Below are 24,957 nucleotides of genomic sequence, written 5' to 3'. Positions count from 1 at the left end.
GCAAAACAGAATTGGATCAATAAATTTGACATAATGCATCTTTGCTTGAATCCCTTTCACAGTTATATAGAAGATGCATCTTCTATTGGATATTGTGGTCTTTGCAAACATAGCAAAAACATTTGCACAACTTAAAGAAAGAAAAAAAAATAAGTGCTCAACAGAATTTCACCAAATTTGAGAGCTTGGATCCTGGCACAGAGGATTTTGAGTACTTGGCATTGATATTAATTTGCCATCCAGTATGAACAACGGTATAAAAAATGGGAAATATTTTCAAAATAATTTAGTCATCAGCATTATACTGATCCCAGTTTTATTTAGGCCAATTGCCTTTGCATTATACCATTAGTAATTTGTCTGTCATATTAGTGATCTCAGGCCTATTTAGTTCCCATGTAGTACAAATGATGTAGATCTGCTATCAAATATGCTATCAAATATGGCCATATTACTTCCAACAAAAATATCCTTTAATGCCTTCTTATAAAATCCACATTAGAATTGGACCAAAATTGACTGACCGGCCAAGTCATGGCAAAGACTTACAAAAATGGTACTAACAGTTGCCTTGCTTGGCACTCAGCATTAAGAGGTTAGTGTTAGGACTGTTCGGCCTTGTGTCAGGATAATGTGACTGGATGGGACATTATGCAACGTGTCTGTGGCATGCTGCCCAAGTGCTAGACATCACTATAAACTGCCACACTGCAAACATCGTAGCAATATGACTGAAAAATTGTTAAAGCTACATTAAAAATCCAAATTACACACACACGCACACTGATTAACCATTACATCTGGTCATTGTTACTTAAAATAGAAAATCCATTGAATGAGTTCTTGAAAATCACTCAAAAGAATTTGCATAAATTGGACATAAAACGTCTTGGCAAAAAAGTCTTCTAAATTTATATGATGAGAATCTGACATCAAAATATGGCTGCTAGTACTAATTTTCTGGACTAGATTTGCCCTTATGTGATGGTGTCTGCAAATGTCAGGTGATATAATTTCTTCCTACATAATACTGTTTTAAAATCTAAATTGCATGAAACACACAGTACAAATGCAGGACAACACACAGTACAAACTCAGGACCTTTGCTTCCAGCACTGACTTAAACTCCGATTTCCAAGAATTGATGAACTTTTAATATTTCTTAGTTGATACTTTTCACTGCATTAGAAGGGGCATGTTTCAGCATTTTAGCATAAATTAATCAGAAAAGGGGGCAAGAATTTCCCATAAATATTTATGTTAAAACAGCGTGGAAAAACAATTAAGCAAGACCCCCCCCCCCCAAAAAAAATTGAAAACAGAATGCTTAAGCAAGTGTTTCTACTGAAACAATAATGTTTTTGTTCTCTCCTACACTGAGGATGGTTGATTTTTAATCAAAGACTCAGTGGCCATTACAACCACCTTTGATCTGTTCTGTTATATTTAGCATGTCAAAAAATATCTCACCTTTGACCATAAACTCTCCAAAACAACAGTAAGGTTATCAATTTACAGCTTGTTTTGTACACAAGTCAGCCATTGTGTAAAGAATTCTTAATCAGATACTCTGCACACATCATTACACTGGTCATCAAGTTTCAGACCTAAGTACAGTGGTTGTGACTAGTTTCTATACTGTGTGAATAGATTTTGTAAAACACCAGTTTGCTTTAAAATGTTTTTAAAAAAACTTAATTTTCAAAAGCAGCAGAATTCAACTGTAAAATGGTATTTGTTGTAGACAACTTTTAAAACTATTTCTGTCCTATACCACCAGTACAGTCATGTATATGTTCACACCATTCAACCATCAATAGTCTGGTTTGCACAATAAATCTTTACAGGGAATCGTATTATTTAACCAAATTTAGCATTTTATTGATGCAATCTTTCAGGAGTTTGATTTTCAGTCCTTTGGGAGCATTAATTGGAGGAGTTATGACTACTGATTATCTAGCTTCCTGACTTTGTTTTCCACTACACAACTTTACTGGGAATTTTGGATTGTAACCAAATTTGGCATGGAACTTTATTGACAAGTCCTTGATTGATATCACTTTCAAGCATTCCACAATTTCATTTGCAGGAATTACAGAGTATTATGGAGCAAATCTGCATTTATTTTTTATTTAGTTTGCATTCCATTTACATTTGCATTGTATCCATCATCTCATCATTTTTGTCTTAATTGGTCATTATAGAGCTTACAGGATGGCCTGTTGTACATTGTCTGTAATATCTCCGTTAGAACAAATTTGTCTTTGCTGTTTTTGCTAAACTATCCGGATGACTGCCATTTGATTTTACACACTTGTCTCAAGGTCTACATTGTGTTAATAAAAAGGGTACTACTTGAACATCCAATATGAAATGTTTTTAATTTTGTTATTGCAATTTTCCTCCAGAATGGATTTGATATTGGCATTGGGACTTCGCTTAAAGACTTTTTATGATGTCTATTTGGACCTAAATGGAAACAGTGCTGATCTTGTGGCCGCTGTGGCAGTGATCTTGAAAATCCTATCAATGCTTGTCCTTAAAAGAATGTCATATCTGATGCCCAGTATGGCAACTGTGGCATTGATCTTGAAAATCCTATCAATGCTTGTCCTTAACAGAATGTCATATGATGCCCAATATGGCCACTGTGGCAGTGATCTTGAATGTCTTATCAGCATGGTGTCTTCATTAGAAAACTTCATACAGTATGTAATTGGTCCTGAATTAAATAATGTCGATCTGATATCCAGCATGGCCACCAGGGCAGCCTTATTAATAATCTTGTTATCACTGCTTCTTTAAAATCGATGGTAATTTCAGCAGAGTTTTCACTAACACTTTCAACGACATTTGCGTGGTCTTAATTGCAACAATGTAAATCTTCTATAAAATATGGCTGCCACAGTTTTCATCTTGTAAACCTTGTTAATGCTACTCATTCTGAATGATGGTCATACTGCATTGAATTTTCACCCAAAGTCATCTAGTGATGTATAGTTTGTCCTAAATGACAGTGGTGATGATCTTACATCTGATTTGGCTACCACAAAGCTGAAAATATTATTGCTTAAGAATATCAAAGGTTTCTTCAGTACTAAGCAGTTAATAAAAAGAAGAAATTTTATCTTGGATTCCAGGAAATTATTTTGAGACAACAGTGCATCAATCCCTTTGATAGACTTTCTTGTTCATGTTTGGTCTGCAGAAGGTATTTCTGATTTTGTTTGTACAGCTTTTTTCCATTGTTTCCTTGCATTTTCACACATTTGGAATAAAATGAAAACGCATTTACCAAAATTGGGTTTTTTCATTTTGTAAGGTGTTAAAGAGAGGGAACCATATCATTCATATCTTGTGTTAATATTTTAAGCACTTTAATGAAATAGCAAATGCATTGAATTTCTGATAAAACTTAATCACTAGTACAACATGTGTAATCATTTAGTTGTATATTTTTTGTCAGCAAAGTTTATTTCTTATTTAATTTTATTCAAAGATCATACTTATACAGCTACGGTTAGTGATGTCATCACATAAGTGGTTGTCTCCTATTAACAAGAACAATATCCTAGCTGTAAGAGTGAAAAATTGTTCGCATTAGAAATATGATCTTGGATTATCATGCAAACAGGCTTTTGACTTGAAATTTTTGTATTCTTTTGCATTAATGCTACATTTTGCTTCCATTCCAGTTTCATGTCAGTCTGAAAATGACTCATTTTGTGGTCTTAATCAGTGTTTCCATTTACCTTGATTTGTGCATCAGAGCCCTAAATGTGTGGTGTACTGTATCCCAAAGTTTGACATCAAGGTTTGTTTGAACTTGACTTACAAGCTAATATATGCAGTATATATCTTGTTAGAGAGTAAAGCTTTGTTTGGAATTATCTTCAGGCTGAAATAGAGGCATTAGAAGAGGAACTGCAGATGCTTCAAGAGGAAGCTAGACAAACTCCAGTTCAGGAGGAGATGATTGAAGAAGCGACCTCTTCTACACATGAGGTTATTCAGAAAGTTCTTTCCTCACCAACAGAAGATCTTGTGGAAACAGTGGTTACTTCGACATTCACTAATGATGAGTCTCAGGTTAGTTTTAAAATGATATAAAAATTCTGTACTTTTTACCTTTATCTTTAAATTTTTATACCTTTTACAGAAGTGTGCAATTCATTTTCACTAGAATTACATTAAATTATCTTCACATAGCCAATATTTGTGCTAATGTACCATTAAACCCTAATACATTCACACATGCTACCATTACAAAATGGCTACCATTACTAAAAATTGAAAGACTTTTAAATGACTCAAAAACTGCTAAATAGAATTTCACCAAATTTGAAAGAAAGCACCATGATACAGACAGTTTCGATGTTCACACAAATTTTTCTAATCCACCACCAAATATATTTACCTTTATTAAAAATAGAAAGACCCATTATTCTTGAAAAACTGCTCAACAGAATTGGACCAAATTTTAACAGAAAGCTTCCTGATTTTGAATACTTTATGTTTTTTACAATAATGTCAGTCTGCAGTCAAATAGAGCTGCCATTAGCAAATTAGAATCATCTTTAAACAACTTTTTCTGAAACACAAGAACTTGAAGAATTTCACAGTAGGCATCTGCATATAAAAGGCCTTTCAGATTTGAGCTCCTTAGCCCTTGAATGAGCTTATGGTATGTCCCATCATCAGTTTTATATTGTGTGTCATGCATTATCCATCCATAACAATTGCATGTTATCACTTGAGTTATTATATCTGAGCCAGATTCAGTCAAGCTTGGCATATGGGTTTATATCATCACAATCTTGGACAAGTTCAATACACCACTCCCTCGATAACTCGCGAACCCGCTTATAACGTGTAGTCAGGCATGGATCCCATTTTTTAAACCAGAAAATACTCCAAAAATTGATCCCTATTTGTTAAACTTGAAGAAAGTCATGATCAGTATTGGTAATGTAAACTTTGATTATCTTTATCATCGAAAATGGTAGATAGGACATGGAAATTTTAATTAACACTATGTGATATCAAATTTAAAAATAGGTCATACAATTTTTTACATTTTCTTTCCAACGACATTCCTAGTACACCACAATTAATGATATGTAAGGAAATTTCGATCAGTGAAAATGTCCCTCACGCCAAATGGGTGCAGTACTTTAATAAATAAATACAAATTAAATAGGGGCCCGAGTGGCAGAGTGGTCTAATGCGCTCTCCATTACGGATCACTGCCATCTCACCTGTCTGCATGGGTTCGAGTCTCGGATTCAGCTAATTTGGGTATGTGGGAAAGCTTGCCAGTAGCTTCTTGTGGGTCAGTGGTTATTTCCGGGGTTTTCCTGGGTTCTTCCTCCACCATTAATACTGACCGCCATGCATAGCCTATCATGTGCTGAAAAATGGCGTTAAACCCTACAATAACAACAACAAGAAATTAAATAATTTTTTTATCAATTGAAATTTGTGTTCTGGTTCTATCTTTTAGTTCCTTTTAAGTGTACTAATCATAAATGCAATGTTTCCTCTTGTAATTAAACATAAAATGCATCAATCTAACATAACAGCTCTGTCCGTGAGCGTTTCTCTGAGAACCTAATTAAGTGCCAACCATGTTTTGATAACTGACTTCCAGAAGTAATTGCTGTATTGTTTCACTGAATTAAAAGCTGGCCTCCTTTGTATTGTCACGTTAATTATGTCTTTTGAATCAAATAAAGGAGGTGGAATAAAAAAAAAGTTAAAAGGCATGAGAATCCTACAAACTTAAAATAAAGCAACCCTGGTCGTATGTCAGGAGAACTCGCTTCATTTGATCAGTCAAATACTTATAAATGTTATTGTGTAACATAAACTGCCTTAAATTAACTGACTCTTTCATAACTGTGGTCAAAGTTAACAAGGCACTCAAGTGAAACAAATACTTCGTAAAATAAAGAGCTTGATTTCACAGATACGGACCATTGTGGGCAAGCAAGTTTCAGAGAATTCTTGAACTTGCACTTAGAGCTATCCTCAAGGATGATAAGAAGTTTTCATTATTAATTCCAATGAAATCACGACATCAATATTGTACTAACTGAGCAATACAAAATTGAGTTTCAACGTAGATGATTGTCTCACGAAATAAATGTTGCATGTTTTTGAAACAAAAGGAATCTTGTTTGGTGGTGTGTCAACAGTTAGTCTAGTTCCCTGTTCTGTGGACTTCTGATTTGGCAGAATAATATTAAACACCACTACGGGAACCAGACTCATCAAGAAAACAAAAAGCAGTGATGTAATACACAGATTTTTTTGCATACACGTTATGGTTGTTGAAACCAGTTGGAACAATCTTTAGTATGTTGGAAATTTTGAAAATAAATGTTATTTAAACAGAATAACGAACATCATTAGTAAAAGCACATTATTAAAAACTATTATTGATGTGATTATCAAATGAGGATTCAGTCAATAAACAGCCCAGTTCCCTAACGCTGCTCCCCCTCCCGCCCAGTTTTCTTGAAGTCAAAGCCAATTTTTTCCTCAATTTTTGGAGGTCCCTAGTTAACGCGTGCCTTGCTTATAGTGCGGTCTGTTTGTGGACCCCGTTGTGCGCGAGTTATAGAGGGAGAGGTGTACTGAACAAGATCCATGCATTGTAATCAAGTGATCTTCCACCCGATTGACCAACCATGTTACTACTCCAGAGAACATATTTTTGGTCAGGTTTGGATGAAAATTGGAATATGATTTCACAAAAGCTTTTTAAATTTTTTCTTGGCTATTTGACAATTGATTTTCCTCGTTGAAAATTTTTTTTGGGGGGGGCATACCTTGTTGGTGAACATTTTAATTTTTATCAAATGTAAAAAGAAAATTGGAATCGATTTAAATTACATTCTCTTCGACTTTGCAATGATCATAACTATTAAGGGTGAGAAAATAAATTTATTTGATGCCTTTTTATCCACCACACACTCAGTTTTAAGCTTACAGGATTTGAGCTTGGGTTTTTAAGTCAAATGCTATTGAATATGAACAGCTGCATCAAATTACTTGGGGAAAATTAGTTCTACTATTACTTGTCAGCATATTTTTTTGAAATGTCCTTAATCTTACAGGTTCTTGAAGTTACATTTGAAGTGGTGGTAAGGGATTTAATCCTATCTGTTCTGCTGATTTTATTTCATTTATGCTTAGGTCTTAATGTCCTTCACTTTAGCATCTTCATAATTGTTACACATATTTATGCCTTAAATTTGTTTTAATCATGGAAAATGTGATAGATTCTTGTCCACTTCATACTTCAGTGTTTCACATTTGTGCATTAGAGACTCCCAAATTTAACCCCCAGTTCAGACACTAATGGGATTTTAAACTCTCAGTTATGTACTTCCAATGGCAACACTGTACTTAAGTTAGCTGTGTCCATGTTTGTAATAATCCTCACATCAAATACAGATTATTGTAAATTACACCATCTTTGTTCTATGTCTTCAGACACCCTTACTTTTTGGACACTCTTAAGTTGTTCACTGATCAGTTTTATTTTAATGTACCATAAGTGTTTGGAGATTTGTGGCTAATTTTTAAGCCAAATTTGTAAAATCAGTTACTATGTTTATAGAGAAACAAAATGATATTTAATTCTGATACAGCCTGAAGTATGTAAAAAATGGAAATGATGATAATGCTACTGATAAGAAAACAAACAGTTGCCCATTTATAATTCTCTTTGAATTTTATATGACTATCTTGTAGAGAAATGTATGAAAATTGAGATTTCTGTGTGGTGCACATATATTGTTAAGATTTAAAAGTTGACATCCATTGATAGGTATAATACAATATTTTTTTTATTGTGGCAAGACATTCTTTTGAAATTAGGAGTTTCCCCAGAGAAAAAGCACAAAATTTGCGAAAAAGAAGGGACATATTGATAAAATGAGTAAGAATGAAAAACAATACTTTAAGACATTGAAATACATGTTGAAAATTATTGGTCAATAAAACCATTGGTCAGTAATCTCCAGAGTCAACAATGGTTCCACTTGTGCCTACATAGGACTGTTATATATGGGGTGGGTTTAAATGTACATGGTCCAGTCACGGCACACATGTTCATATAATGATGTCCTTGACATTGACTTCATATCATTATGTGGGATGTTCCTTGTAACCAGTATAATTCAAGAATGCTTCAACATAATTGTTATGCCGTTTGGTATCCGCATGGTCTTGTAGATTGTATAGGTCTTAGACCACTCATTATTTTACAGCCTATAACCAGACTACTGGTGGAGGGGTAAAAAAAATAGAGTACTAAATTGGATTTATTATTTTCCATTATAAGTTTCACAAACTTCATTATACAGTACGTACTATATTTCACAACAATTATTTGCTTTTATTTAGATACCCTTTACTTAATTTCCTGCAGGCAAAATATGATATGAATTATGTACAGACATCGGGTACCCATGTTTAACATGGTAAGGCTATAAAGATGACACAGATCACCTGTTTTTCAAGGCTGGAAACAATTTGTCTGACAAACCAAAAGCATGTATGGTTTGTGTGCCTGTCTAATGCTCAACTTACTTTGAATTTTTAATTTACCGACAATAAGTTTTATGGGAAATGAAATAGTTGTCTGATCCCTTCTTAGGCCTTTTATGGGTTTTGTCTTTTATATTCAGTTTTCAACAGAGTTGTGCCCCTTGTCATGCAAATTGTTGTCTTTACATGGAAACTTTGAATTTTTCTTGCAATTGTAATAGCTCTGAATTTTGTTATGCTATACAACAAAGTTCTTTATTAGGGAACAGATCAGTTAATTTCTGCCAAGTACTTCCCGTGCACATTGAAACTAATGCCTATATAACTTATGACAATCTGACTACATCAAGTGATATCTCATCTATGCTCATTTTCTCCATGTGTGACTATTATTTTCTCTGGAGTTGGGCCCAAAAATTGAATCCATGTTTCGGCGCCTGTGTTATTTATATTTGATTTAATTATATTTGATTTAATATATATTTATTTCAATTTAATTGTTGGTCAGTTTTAAAAAAAATTATTTTTCATTACATGATATTGTAATGTAAATTTATTCACTAGAGATGATACTCTTTTTAGAAAAAAGTTTGACCTTGGCTGTTAGTTTATAATTACCAGGTGTTGATGTGTTGATTAAATCCTGACCTTGTTTCAGAATTTGTAGCAACCTTCATAAACAAGTTCTATTTTATTTTAAAATGATTGGTTGTTTCCAAGGTCATGATGGGACTTTGTCTTTAAGATATAAACAATTTATTATTTCTTAGAGTAAAAATGTTTGGTTTTCATTAGGTTCACACTGGGTAAATGTGATCTGTAACAAGTATTTGCTTCTATAGGGGGTTTCATGGTTGCAACGGAGTTACTGATCATAGCGACTAAAATTACCTCCCTTAGCTCCAGTGCGCATGCCCACAAAAAATTTCCAGTTCCGGATAGTTCACTGTTCTACGCTTGGTTAGCAAAACATAAAGTCAACAAAGGAAGGAATCTTAGCTGTACTCCAGATCATTATGGTTAAACTAATGAATCAATTATATATGTCTTTTGTTTATACTAGGAGAATAATTATAGACATTAAATCAGATAATTAGATTCAGTGTCCATGCTTACATTATATCAGATAATTAAATAATATTTTCTTTCCTTACTTAAATGATATCAAATAATTAAATTCAATACACTGACAATATCTGATAATATAGATTCATTATCCATAATTCAGATACATTTGTAGGAACATTTCTCTTTGCTCTCCGATTTTAAGCATTTATTGCACATTTTTGCTAGATAACTTTAACAAAAACAATCTCTACAATTTGCATGTTTCATATGTTGATATATTCTTCTCTCTCAGTTACTTTCGCAACGCTAATAGTTTGTTTATAACACGAGTTAAAAAGCTATAACACAAGTTCAATAAGAAAATTATAACATGAATTCGATACATCAGCTGATTTGTAATGCTGAATATTTTAAACCAGAAAAGTTTTTTTTTTAAATGGAGCACAGTATTTTGATGAATTCAGAGGAACTTAACAAAGCAATAATTACATTAGCTATTATAACGATAAAGGAGTGTAATTAATGCTGACGGAATATTTATTCATATTTGGGTGTAAATTTCGTACGATATTCAGATTAAATAACATGCCCAATGAGGCTTTTTTTTTGGTTTCATTTTCTTTTTGACTTTTGAAGCATCAAATATTGGACGGTACATGCAATAACTTTCAGCATGATTTGTCTTTGCTTATGTTGACACATAATAACTCTCAAATTTGCTGGGGTCTTTAGACAACATTTCTGATTGCCACCAGCAAATTCATCTAGAACAGCCTTCTTCAAATTAGTTTAATTCTGTTTAACTATTCTTGCATCAAATATGTAAGTTTTAAAGATCCAATTATTTCACAGATTCCGTCCTATTACTTTGGTTCGCCTTTTAAATCAATATTGATCCACGTGACCTGATGTAAAATTGCAAACAGCATGACTTAAAAAAGAGACTGCTTGTAAGAACATGCTCTACAAGTTAATAATAAATGGATACTCACAAATATTCATATTTATTGTCTTTATCTATCAGTCACTCTTTCTATCTTAGCATCATTATATACTCGTTTTTAACCAGAAGTATGTTTATTTGATATACATATGCGAACACACATTCATTTGAGGATATACATACCCATGCACCAGATGAAATGAGACAGACATACATACAGACACACAGGTAGATAGGTGAGAGCCACAAATGTCCTATACATGCATAGTGTGTCTAACATCGATATTTCTCCAAATTGTATGCTCTAAAATTTCCAACCGTTCAAGGAAATAAAGTTAAAATAATCATCAAGGAGACTCGTACGTTCGCCTGTCTGTTCAAGTGTGGTTGACATTTGTGCATTTTGAAAAATATAATGAACAATAATAAAAAAGCAACAGTCTAAATCAATAATAAAAGAACCTTAAGAAGTTATGATTTTTTTCTCGTCGTTCAACCTCTGTTAACTGCTGTGATTGAAGCTGTAAATAAACAAACATATTTTCATTATTCTTCAAGCGAGATAAATTGCAAGAACTTTTTACGTAGCGATACACTTTCACACAGTCAAATAATACAAACTAAAGCATAAGACAGTAATGAATGAAAAGATGGTGAAGTTCTGAAATGGGCAGAGAATATTTATTTGAAAGCTGGGAGCAGCGCAAGTTAGTGAGAAAAAAAAGATGTAAAAAAATTGATCAAATTTTGATAGAATTTCTTTTTAAGATAGTGAGATATCGATCCTGTTTGCCATCTTAATTCAATGAACTATCCGGAAGTGAGTTGCACCGAGATGCCCTCTGGTGTTTTCAAGGGGAGATACTAACCGTCAAATCCCCTATAAACTTCCAGAAGATGTTTACCTGACCCTTGTTTAGATTTTAGAAAGCCCATATAACCCATGTTTTGGAGAATTAATCTCAGTAGAAGTTGGGCTGCTAAACTGTTGATGTTGTCCTGTTTGGAGATATTTCAAATTACTTGGATTCAAAAGGATTAATTCTATTATTTTTCTGGAAAATACATGTGCTCATGTAACAAGAACAGTTTTTTTATAAAAATGTATTCAGCTATCAGAAATCAGAGTGATAATTTTTATTTCTACAAGGAACTGTAGACTTCAATACTACAGATTGTAGCATACATCATGGATTCTTTGTAGGGATTCGAATGTGAAATCAGTAGAACATTTTGCTATTAGGATTAAAAAAAAATTTTCTCGTATTATTTTTGGATCATTTTTGGATTTGATTCTATAAAACCATAAGTTCATATTTTTTTCATTTTTACAGAATTTTTCCAGGGAAATAAATTACTGTCTTTTTAAAATCGTGTTGTTTTCACTCTTTTTTGTGTTACTGTTTATTCAAGCCTGAACATGTGACATAAAAGCCTGTGATAATCTCATTCAAACGTCTCTGGTCATTCTCATTATTTTTTGTGATTAGCTGTATAACAATTTCAACCATGGTCTCTTTTTTTATTAGCTCTCAACAAATGCATGACCCATCTTGCACAAACCTTTCTGAGCTTCAAATGATTCATCAGTGTATTAAAAGCAGCTTACAAATTATTGTTTGTGATAATAGAAGTATCTTCCACTGTGTATTGAGCATCCTTGTCAATTGCCCACTAGACAGCAGTCTCTTCTTGCTGATCCATCACTTACAAAGGTCTTCGAGAACATGGGCCATCTTTCATGAATATGTGACCATCATAAAACCACTTAAGAATTGTAGGATATGACAGAAAATTACATCTATAAACTTTATCGAAATCATCCTTGATATAAGTCAGACCTCCCTAAGACCACCCAGATTTTACAGTATGCTCTTTGCTTAGGAGCAGAAATGTTTCTCTGACGACATTTTTTTATGTCATTGATATTTTTCTATGTTATATTACGCACATGTATCTGCAGGTACCTCAAGTGTTATACATGCAGCTGCATATACATTTTTTAAACATCATTTTGTCTAATGATCAAAATTACATTTATTGATAAGTTCAAAAAAACAAAACAGTTGTAAGAAAATATTCAGAACACTTTAAATGCCCCTAATACTCTAGTGTTTCAGGCATGGTTTTGGAGTGTGGAGAACATTATAAGTAGTACAAATATCTACCTGTTTAAGCTTGAACCATGTACAATAAATACATGATCTAGTATATATGATTTGTCAGTTTCTGCCTATTATTATATTAAATGATATATTAATTTTATGCAAATGGATTTGAAAGGTAGAACTTGTTCATTGCATTGATACCTCACAAAAATTATATGGTGTCCCAACGGGACATAAAAACCACACTTAATATCAGCATTCAGTCAGCTAAATGGTATTAAATATTGTATTATGTATGCAATCTGCTACCTGGTCAAACTTCAGATTTTCAAGTGAGCTGTCATATTTGAAAAAGTCTGTATGTGATTGGTTTTACCACACAGATCAATAAAAATGCCAGCTGTTTATTGTATCATGTACACTGTATGTTTGCCTGTGTATTGGAAGGTTATCTCAATACTTACTTTACATACCTGTACTTATCTCTGTCATTAAGCCAAGTATTTATAGCTACTTCTGTACACAATAAGCGGATTGTCAATCATGAATAACAGTTTAATTTGGCACTCATCTTTTGAGAACAAGAAATGTATTTGGTTTTGGATATGACTTGGCAAACTTTGGATTTATGTACCAACAGGTGAGGGAGAGAATTTATGTACATGTTGTTATCGATTATGGATGATGGAATTACAGTGGAACCCCGCTATAATGCAATAATTGGGGTAAAAACAATTGGATCGCATTAATATCGGGGCCGCATTAATGCAGGGTTTTACAGTATTTGACTTTTTTTGGTGAACAACTCATTGGCACATATTGATGTATAATGTATATGATGAATAGGGTATCAACACCGTTTACTATCTTGCCGTTGTAGCAAGCAGTTCTCTATAATGCATGTAATTCCATTGAAAAAATTGCACACAAAAAATTACAATATTCAATAATTTTTTCCGCAGATCATTGTGTCTGAATTCAACATATAATTTACAGCATGAACAGAATATCAACACCGTTTACTTGCCATCTGATATCATACAGTCGGGGCTTGCAATTAATCCATAATATATGAAATTCCAGTGCAAAAATTGCATACATATTTAAACTGTTCAATAATTTTGTCACACATCATTATGTGTTTGAATTCAATGGGAAAACTTAACGGCAAAATTAGGTTAAGAAAGATGAATTTCATGTGCGGTTCATTACGTTCCAGGGTCTATGAACGGTGTCTGTACAAATTTCATACTGCTAAAATTGTCTCATGCATTTCCATGTACATTTATCCATTGCAAATTTCCAATAATTACTGCTTGTACGCCTATTTGAACGACTACGGCAAGAATAATTAACAATCAACACATGCTTTAGGCATGCATATAACTTTTACTTCAGATTTTGTGAATATTGAAAGAAACGTTTGAAAACTACTATACTAATTATTGCGCAAAGTGCAGAGAATGACTTGCGTTTGTGAACTTGCTTTTCCATAATGGTAAAAGATTTTTATAATAAGATAGGAAATTAATAACGAGTTTCTAAACAAACACCATACCCATGTAAAACCAGAGAACTAAGTGCAGTAGGCCTGCAATGGTCACGAGTCACTTTTATAAATATTAAGCTGAATGCATGTACAATTTCATACCCTTTCAATTTCCAGCTAATAAAGCGGACATTATTTACTGGTTAACTGATTGGGTCTAATAACACCGCCAAGCCCAGCAAACATGTTGGCAGTTTTTGTTTTTTGATGTTTATTAAACTGTGAGAATCTTTTATCAACCATTGTATTGTCTGCTGCTTCAAGAACCTGGTGATATTGTTAAATTTTAGAAGCTACGCCACGATCGTATTATATTAAAATTCACACGCAAATTGTACTCCAAAATTATAATAAACGTTTTACACACTATTTCTTGTACTTAAAAAAAAATTTTTTTTCCTGGCACGAAAAAAATACAATACATGTATTTAAAATTTCAGGAACCATGCCACGATAATATTAAATATGAATTCATACAAGATCTCTTTCCCATATTGATAATACATTTTTTATACACTATTTCATGTACATGTTCATCAGTTTTCCACCTCTTAACATTTGCATCTCCCACTTTATAGGTTAGGCGATAAAAGTTGAATTAATATGGACATTTGAATCTTCCTCAGATTTGTGATAGAAGCTTTCTGGGTGTTCAGATACAAGATCCTCTCCAGTATGGAGATGATTCTGGGGGCTCAGGATAAGTCGTTTCGTCTTGTGCTGCATCACTCTGCTGTGGTAAAGGGTTTAGAGCATAAGTTATGACAAGGTAAAGAGGCTGTCAGACAGCAGAGGGGCTGGTCAGTTCTCTATTCTGCCATTAAGTCCTTTGCTTCAGCATCTAAATTGCTACAATGTGCATTCACTTGCTCCGACGTTCAAGCCTCCTACACTAGATTTGGGAGTGTCTCATGTAACGATATCATTGGGGATCTGGACCCATATTGCCACTAATTAACTTGAAGCTGTGGTTCTTAAGGTTTGAACCCTGGTTACCAAAGCTTCACTTAGCCTAACAGAAAGTATTCTGGAATGAAAGCCTTTCAGCTTTTTGCAAATAATGTTAATCCATTATTAAATATGGTATTTGCTATCAAATACGACTACCAACACTAAAACTAGAAAACATTTACTTATGTTCTCTCATATTTGACTGATGAATCTGACCAAATTCAGCTGAAAGAACCATGGTATGAAAGGCTTTCAGATTTACACAAATGATAACAACCTTTTATCAAATATTGGTACCATTAATAAATTTATAATTGTTTTGAACAATTGTTTCTGAAAAAAACACTTAAAAGAACTTGGACGAATATGACAGAAAACACTCTCACATGAAGACCTTTCAGTTTAATTCTTACGATTACAATTACGATCATATACACTGTATGGTTGCCAACACTTAAAGTAGAAAAACATGTAAAGAAATTTCCAGAAATAAATGACTATAGAGTCTGATCAGATGTGACAGAAAACATTCATGGTCTCTTAAATTTATACCAATGATGCCAATCCTGCCATTTGATGTTTTCACAGTTACTTAATAAAAAAAAAACAAATGTATTGACTTAATTGTCCCAGACTTGCCAGAAAAACTACTATTGGACCTTAATCCAAACAAGACAAGTAGATTTGATAATTGACATTTCCACCAAAATCCTCAAGTGACCTTCTGTTAAATGACATAAGATTGGTACCATCAGATAGGCTTCAGGCCAGTAATTTAAGATTGGAGACCAGATTGCCTGATCTCATTACTGATCTGTGCCCCTTAAATGAAATCTCTCCAAGACTATGGTGGATATACTTTTCAGCCAGATCAAAATCCACCATGATAGACACAATGTTCTTGTCCATTACCGGCATGGCTTCAGGGCAGATCAGTCAATGAGAGATGGAGCTCTTAAGTAGGGTTGAATACTTGATGTGCAGGCTTGACCAGTAGAAAACAGTTAACTTCTGATAAGTAGCTTTTCGAAGGTCTTTGATAGTACCTCACCACAGTCTGTGGCACAAGCTCAACCACTATGATATCGCAAGAAATACCAATGGATGTATTATTGAAGGATGACTTTGCCATTGAATAGAAACTTATACTTATGGAATATCTTCATCCAGTTAAGATGTTCTCTCAGGGGTTCTCTATGGCACTGTATTCAGGCCTCTTATGTTCATGCAGTACTTGAACGATATTGGTGTGCGAGTGTCGTTTTGTTCAATCATTTGTTTGCAGATTATTGTCTTCTTTACCCTAGGTCTTCTGATTATATTCAACCGCAGACGGATTATGACTAGTTGGTAAACTGGTCAGCAAGGTGTCTCATGAGATTGCTGGTAAATACTCTCTCCATAAAATATCTTACCAGTTATTTCTTGATCTGAAGTCTGTTTCTGTCTGGATCTAGTGCATACTGCTACTGTTGATGAATTTTTGGCTTATCTACAGCATACACAACTTGAGAAAAACATCCTGCATTGTTATGTTCTTAACTTTAAATACAGTTAAACCTACCTTAAAGGTCACCTTTATGAAGCATCCACCTGTCTTAAACAGCCATATGTTGAAAACTAGATAAATGCAATAAAAGGAATGAACCTTTATTAAGAGCCATCAGACTTAATGGGCTGATTTTAACATTCCCTGAGGTGCCTGTCTAATACAAGTTTGGCTGCACACTGCTTTTATGCAGTTTGTAAACCAGACATATATCCAGGCAATGGTGTCACATCTGCATGTGATGCTGTAAATTTGCAGTAATGATATGGATGTTGATATTGGACTTAAGTAACAAAAATCTTTGTCAGAAAACTTCTTGACATAAATGTTTTCAGTAGTGGACAAGTGTAAATGGTGGTGATTCACCATCAGATATAGATGACTGTGTCCCCCCCCCCAAAAAAAAAAATAATAATAGAGAAACTATGAAGAAGTGGTTTTCATAACATAAGCAGTGAATAGATTTTGAAGAAATTTCAATAAAAAATGCATCCAACTGATGAAGATTGTTGCCTACTTAATTTGTACTGGATATTATACAGATGTGAGACAGGTGAGTGGTCTCAGGCCCACTTGGATGTCTTGTCATTTCAGTCCAGAAGTAAATACTTAGTTTATGAGCAGACATTTGTCTAGTGTGAGGCTTACAGTTATGGGATAACGTTTCTATGTCATAAGATTTGGTGACTTTGTCATAAGATTATGTGATGTATATTTGTGGTTATCCTGTTTCAAATTTAGTTTCATCAGTGGAGATGATAAAATACTAAATTTATAACAGCTTATTTTGAATGTTCATAGCACAGTATTTTCGAGGAAAATCAGAATGTTGTATAAGCATACGATTTTCCTTCTCTGCCTTATGAATTCCACACATTGATATGTTGACATTCAACCATGAGAAAATATATTAATTATTAAGATGTGTTAGAACTGTTATTGATACACCCATTTTATTTGAATTTTATAATCTGTTGTTCGTAACTCTTAGCTGGTTATTATTATTATTATTATTATTGTTGTTGTTGTTGTTGTTGTTGTTGTTGTTGTTATTATTATTATTATTATTATTATTATTATTACTATTATTACTATTTTAAAGTGCTTAAATTATTTTTTAGTAGCAGAATAATTATACTTTGCCTTGTCAAGTCAACTCAGCCCATTGTCCAATTTCAAAACCTGATTTTTGATTCAGTCAGATAAAGGTTATTTACTAAATCTTTCTCATAGCATAAACAAGGAGAACCTTGGACTCTGTTTTTTTTCAGCAACACAAAAGGGAATGAGGTCTGGTTATATCCCACAGGACTTTCACTTCATTCATACTTAGAAAATTAGTTGGTAACCAACAATGGCTTAATATGGTAGTATGACAGCCTGGAAATCTGTCTTTTATGTCTACCTGCCTTTGTTTAGCCAACTTAAGTGGCCTTACAGAGGATATTATCAGCTGTTTACTGTATTGTCCACGCATGTTTGGTTTAATGTTTGGCTTATGAGCTACCCTCCTCTGTCAAAGTCATTTTGAAACATGCAGACATTGTGTTGTGTGTATTGCTCACAGTTGGATTCCTTCAATGAATGGATTAAGTTAATTCTGTGTGAGACGTACTGGAACACAGGAGCTCTTCCCTTATTTGGAATGAAATGAATTCTGTGCAATGGGGATATGAACTAAAGTTGTTGTGAATTTTAACTTATTTTTCACCGTAGCCCTTCCAAGTAAGTTAAATTGTATTTGTAAGTTTTATGTTTACCGTTGTGCTCTTGTTGGAAAAATTGAAATTGTGTGATTATTCTGATCTGGATGTATTTTTGTATGTCTTGCATCTCCTTCAATATCATTCAAGATAGAAACTTGAAACTTTGGGGATTATGTGTGGGTGTGCATTGCTAGGTTAAAATTTTAGATCCATGCCCCACACTGGCCTGGGGTCATAGGTTGGGTATGCAATGTGTAATGGGGAGGATCCGTACAGATAATTGAGAAAAACCTTGAGCTAAACCTTATTCACTGCTGACATTAAGTTTTAGGACAAGAGACTCTGGGTAGGTAATGCTAAATCACTATTTTAATAGCATGTTTTGTAATTTTGTGTGTATGCATGTTTTCAGGTAGGGTGTGTGTGTGTGTGTGTGTGTGTATATATATATATATATATATATATATATATATATATATATATATATATATATATATATATAGTATTTTTTTGCTGGTGTTGAGGGTGGATATGTATCTGAATGGAATCTTTCATGGTTTTCTGGTATATTCTTGATGCAATTTAAATAGAATATTTGGAATATTTACCTTATTTTTGCATTAGTCTATATATCCCATTTTATTATGGGTGAATCATTATCCTGGATGTCATCAAGGTTTCTGCTTATTAAGCAACATTTGGTCATTTGAGAATAATGATATCATACAATAGTTTTTCTTTAAGCTGAAAAATCAGCATGATTTTACAAGTTGGGTGGTATTTTACTTGTGGAAAGGTTGGAGTGATGGACTCAAGTAGTAATCTCTCTCAAAACATAATTTCACAAGCATATATGTGACATGAATACAGTCTGGTGGACAAAATAGTTATATTTTGTCATAAGCTGACATTAATATCTACAAAAAAATAATTTTATATCGGACCAACAATATGTGCTTCTGGTTGCACTGCTTTTAAAAATTAAGTTAGGAAGGGTGTTCTGATTTTTTTAACAATATATATTTAATCTGATTTTTTGGCCGACCAGAAATGCAAATATTTTTTTGCTTTGGTCTTATAGTTAATAGAAACGAATTATGAATTTAGATTTTACTTAGGTGAGTTGATTAGCATATGCATGATATTACTTATTACTATTTCATAAAATGTTTTCCAGATTTGTTTTGGTGAAGTTTTTAAAAAGTTTGAGTTGAAGCGTGTGTAAGGTTTATTATATATAGACAGCAGGTTCAAGTTTGTGTTTAAGGTTTGTTATATGCAGATGGTAGGTTAATGTTTAAGGGTTGGTATGAGTAGACAACAGGTAATATTTATGGTATGGTATATGTAGATATATATACTTGCAGCAGGTGGAAATTTATGTTTCAGGTTTTGATTATGATTTCTGAACTGTACATAAAATTTCATTTGATTGTGTTTAATAGTATGTAACAGAAATTGTTGACCGCTTCAGTGGCCTAGTGGTTAGAGCATCTGCCTCGGATGCGGGAGGTTGTTGATTTGATCCTCTGCTGAGTCATACCAAAGACTTATAAATAGGTACTAACAGCTACCTTGCTTGGCATTCAGCAATAATTGGTTAGTGTTAGGACTGGTCAGCCTGGTATCAGGATAATGTGACTGGGTGGGACATCATGCTACATGTCTGCGGCATGATGCCCCCAGTGCTAGACATCACTATAAACTGCTACACTGCAGACATCATAGTGATATGACTGAGAAATTGTTAAAGCTATGTTAAAAATCCAAATCACATCATACTAGACATTATTGGCTACATTTCATGAATTTTTCTATTTTGTTGTTACCTGAGGCTAACTCTTGATTTACTTTAAGAGAATTCTTTTTTTTTGTGTAGAGTCTGTTGTAAATGTGACAACATCATTTCTAAAAATAGCACACTGTGACCTATATTACTTGCTTTCTTGTCCAGTTAGATAAAAATCAGATCTCCAATGCCCTATGTGAAGGTCTGACAGCAACCACTTAGGGGTCATATTCTGGTGACCTTTGAATTTACCAATGAAGATGCAGAAATTAAAAATCTGAAGGTGAATAGAATCTTTCAGCACACATTGATGCTCTTCAGCCATGCTGCTCAGTCTACCAAATATGAAGATATAAGACTTTATTTGATTGGCTGACAAAATGAGTGATTATAGAAATTAAAGGTCACAGAACATGACCCCTCAGATTGCTTCATTGTCTTCACTCATTTTTTTTTAATGGTAAATAGTAATCATGTAAATCCTTAATTAAAGAGTGCTTTGTTTATATTGCCCCTTGATCCTGCTGTATTAGCTGAAATTCCAGTGTAAACTGCCTTGTTAATTGTGCCAAGCTACAACCAGGGTTTTAAACCCCATAATTTTTTTTTTTTAAACTTGAAAAATATACATTGCTCATCAAGATAAAATTTCCTAAGCAATTAGATCAATTTGGTATTGGTCATGTGTTAATTATGACAATGGTGTACAGGCAATCTGTGTCATCTAGATTCTTATCTACAGATTGACTAAAACCCTTGACTTCAGTGCATTCTTGTATTGAGCTCAGCTACAACTCTTTCAAGAAATAGTGGAAACTAAATTGTCATGCTCTTATACAGATGATATATTTGTACAAGTTAAAAATGTTTTTGCCAGAAATACTTGGGTTTGGGGTAGATTGTTTTCCCCAAATTACTCTGGTTTGGGGTTAACCAAAATTATTGAAAGCCTTGAACTTTATAGCCAGATATAAATATCTTACCCTAAACCTGTCTGTGTTTTATATGAAAGAACAAATGACAAATGATGCAGATATTTCATACAACTCAAATGTCTCTCTGCCAGATTAATAGAAAAGTAATGACTTCACAAGCCATTATATATGGTTATTGACCAGTAGAAGGAACATTTATAAATGCATTACTTGTATAGCCACCTATCTTCCTGAAAGAAAATACACAGACTTTTAAAAGAATCATAACAGATCATTATTGCAAATCTGAAAAAGGGCCAATTTATGAGCTAGGCATTTTACAGACAAGTATATATGCATGTTCTAATATGTAGGCATTCTGGTAATGCATCTTTTCTAGAATGGCTAGAAGTTTTATGCATGCACTATACTCCACCAGACCGCTCCGGTGGCCTAGTGGTTAGAGCTTCCGCCTCAGATGTGGGAGGTCGTGGGTTCAATCCCCGGTCGAGTCATACCAGAGACTTAAAAAATGGTACTAACAGCTGCCTCACTTGGCGTTCAGCATTAAGAGGTTAGTGTTAGGACTGGTCGGCCTGGTGTCAGTATAATGTGACTGGGTGGGACATCATGCTACATGTCTGCGGCATGATGCCCCAGTGCTAGACATCACTATAAACTGCCACACTGCAGACATCGTAGCGATATGACTAAAAAATTGTTAAAGCTGCGTTAAAAATAAAAATCACATCACATTACTCCACCAGAAATTACTCTTGCTCACGCCTGAGGGAGTAGGCAGTGATAAGATTTAGTACATTACATGACATCATTGGACATTATATAACATTGGCAAGTCATTATTGTCAAGTATTGCATGTCATTATAATCCAGTATAGCCATGGGGAAATGGATACTAGTTCTGACCATTGCAGTCAGCCAACTGGAACTTATCGAGAATTTGTTATAAGAGAAAAGATTGTGATAATTTGATCCTTTGAAAATGGAGGAAGGTGGGGCCGGATTGTGAGAATGATATGGCTGGTTGGATAGGAGGGGAAAATGGCTCTCTAAGCAATTGTTCCCTCCCCCTGTACATATATTGTAGTTTTTGGTTTAGTTAAATACTCCAGTTTACTCTACCGTAAGGCTGACAGTGTATCAAATACTATTGACTGGTGTAATCAGTGACATTACCTGTCATGTTATTGAATTTTCATTACTTCTGATATATGGTTTGTAGACTTTATTCAATTTACTGGCAAAACTAAATGCTTTTGAAGTCAGAATGTAAAGAAATTCATTATGCATCAGAACAATTGAAAAGTTTGTTCATGCATATTGGTTTGGATTCTAATTTTCACTTTTTGAATAAGCTATGTATGCATTTACATTCAGCTGTATGGATATTCAAGTGGGAGATTGTGCTGGGTTATGTTCAGAAAGAAGTTAATTTGAATAATGTGAGAAAATATTATGCCTGTGTGTAATATTTGCTCAGTATAGTATATAACCTACTTCAAATTGAATAGACCCAGATCAGTCCCATCATGACATGATAGCAGCCTGGGTCTTTGTGGCAGTTACAGTGAATAAAAACTTTCAAACCTACTAACTGCTTAAATAGCAAGAGTTATTCCACAATCAGTTTTGTAAAGCTAATTGTGTGTGCATTTTTGTTTTTAGAGACCACATTATTGAAATTTCCACCAGCACCATCACTTCCTCAAATCAGAGTGGACTGAATTAAATTGGGGTCTGTTGCACACAATAGTATTGTCCACAGTTCACATTTAGTTTCAGCATTAAAGGTACAGTGTGACCCAGCTATAACACGGTAGTTGGGAGCCATAGAACCCAATCGTGTTATAAGCAACCAGGTCAGTTAGCTGAAGAAAATGATGCATGTACCCCCAAAAATTAACGGTGTGTGTGTGTGTAGGTAATAAATGCGGGCGGTAAAATACATGCTTCATTGGCACAGTTACAATTTTAAATCTATGCATATTAAATGGGAAATACACCTGTAGTGAAAACAGAAAAGGCATATATAATAATTTATTTAGAGAACCACAGATTGGTACATGTACATCTATACTGTTTATATATCTTATGTATAGCATAAATAGAGTATCAACACCGTGTACTTACCCACGAATCTCATCACATACATTGAATCCACAAAACAAGTAATTCCATCAAAAAAATGCACACACAGAGATTTAAAATATTCAGTAATTTTGTCACAGGTCATATAGGTCTGAATTCATTGGATAAACATAGCACACTCAGTAATGAATGATGAAGCACGTTTACTTTTCAGTACGTCCCAAGTCAGTAAAAGTTAGTTTATGTTTTTAAGCCGCCACTGGTAGCATTCGTAAGCACAAACTTTTTCCCCCCTGCAAAAAGGAAACTTTCATGGCACAGTAAACGTGTTCCAGTCACATTTGAACATGAAAAAAATACATCAGATTCAATTGCTTTTATTTAAGTTTGGTACTGACTTCTTTGAAGAAAAGTTCTTTGTTTTTATTGAAGATTGTAGTTGGTTTTCTTTGATAAAAGGTGCATGTGTTATTGAAGTCACCACTAAAGGCCAGATTTGGAGAAACAAACAAATGCCTGTTTCTTATTGTGGCAGCAACATCAAATAGTTGTATTGCATGATTGAGACTGATTTTTTTTCATTTGCTTAGTATGTTTTCATAAGAGTCGGTGCTTCAACAGTAATGTTTTATTTGAAATTTCAGTAAATTACTTTATCTGGGTACATTTTAGAAAAGGAATTGGCTGTTGTTTGTTTGAGTGTAGTTACAGTTCCTCCCTGCTTATTGAATAGACAAAAATTTTTTTTTTTTTTTTTTACATTTGTGGTAGCAGAGTGATGCTGCCTTCCACTCATGCATCAGAAGTTTAACAAAGGGTCAGTGGATGATAGAGACACAGGTGTTCTGGTCTGATGACGAGGATTAGTACAGAAAATGTGGGTGTTCTGAAGGATTTAATTCTAAGTGGAAAGAAGAGGAATTTTACTTACCATCCACACACAAATGTCAGTCAATGTAAATATATTAATTACTAGTGAGCGTCCGAAAATCTGATGAAATAGGATTACGAGATAATGCCTCATCCAGTTGATCTCCGCTACCAGAAATGTCAACAACAAAAAGGCAGATATCTCACAACATACAGTACTCATGCTTGATGTCAATATAAGCGGATTATGATATAACAATGCACTGTTAAGATGGTTTGTCAATATGGGCAAAGAAATTGTTTATGTAACAATAGATAAATTTCAGTGCGTTTTATATCAAGTTTGCAGCTTACTTTCATGGGGCCTCTGAATTTCTCCACTCCAAACCAATGGTTGTATATACAAGTTTAAACAGCCAACAATGTCGCCAATATAAAAATTGCCAGATGGTATATCTTGCCACCAATAAGGAAAATAAATTCACAGTTTGCAACATTAGCGAAGCCTATGTGATCCTAGAATAAACTTTTTGCACTTTATTTTTCATACTTTAAAGAAGAAAAGCTATTTTTTTTGTGTTCGAGAAAAATACATATAAAATTTCTGGAGCCACATCATGACCGTCTTGTATTATTCATGCGCGATCTTTTCCCCCAATTGATAATAAACTTTTTACATTTTTTCTGTACTTTTAAAAAAGAAATTTTTTATGTGCGAGAAAAATACATGTATATAAAATTTGGAAGCCACACTGTGACGGTGTTATATCCGAACTTGTGTTAATAATGAAGTGTGCTATAGCAGGCTCACACTGTAATTACATGTACAAGTCTACCACATA

General features: G+C 33.8%; 1 protein-coding gene across 10 annotated transcripts in view; it reads left to right on the top strand.

Annotated features, from left to right (window-relative positions):
* The window catches only part of LOC149775988 (uncharacterized), a 336,196-nt gene that overhangs the window by 149,725 nt on the left and 161,514 nt on the right, over positions 1–24,957 (top strand). For all 10 annotated transcript variants that reach the window (XM_089941197.1, XM_089941195.1, XM_089941196.1 and 7 more), the window contains one exon: positions 3,898–4,089. In XM_089941197.1, the coding sequence (XP_089797323.1) occupies positions 3,898–4,089 (192 nt within the window). The remainder of the gene's footprint in view (positions 1–3,897; positions 4,090–24,957) is intronic.

The sequence above is a fragment of the Sinohyriopsis cumingii genome, chromosome 18, assembly GCF_028554795.1.
Source record: "Sinohyriopsis cumingii isolate HCF-2022 chromosome 18, ASM2855479v2, whole genome shotgun sequence".
NCBI classification, from domain to species: domain Eukaryota; kingdom Metazoa; phylum Mollusca; class Bivalvia; order Unionida; family Unionidae; genus Sinohyriopsis; species Sinohyriopsis cumingii.
The sequence above is the reverse complement of the archived record's forward strand: the minus strand, read 5'-3'. Positions and strand labels throughout refer to the sequence as shown.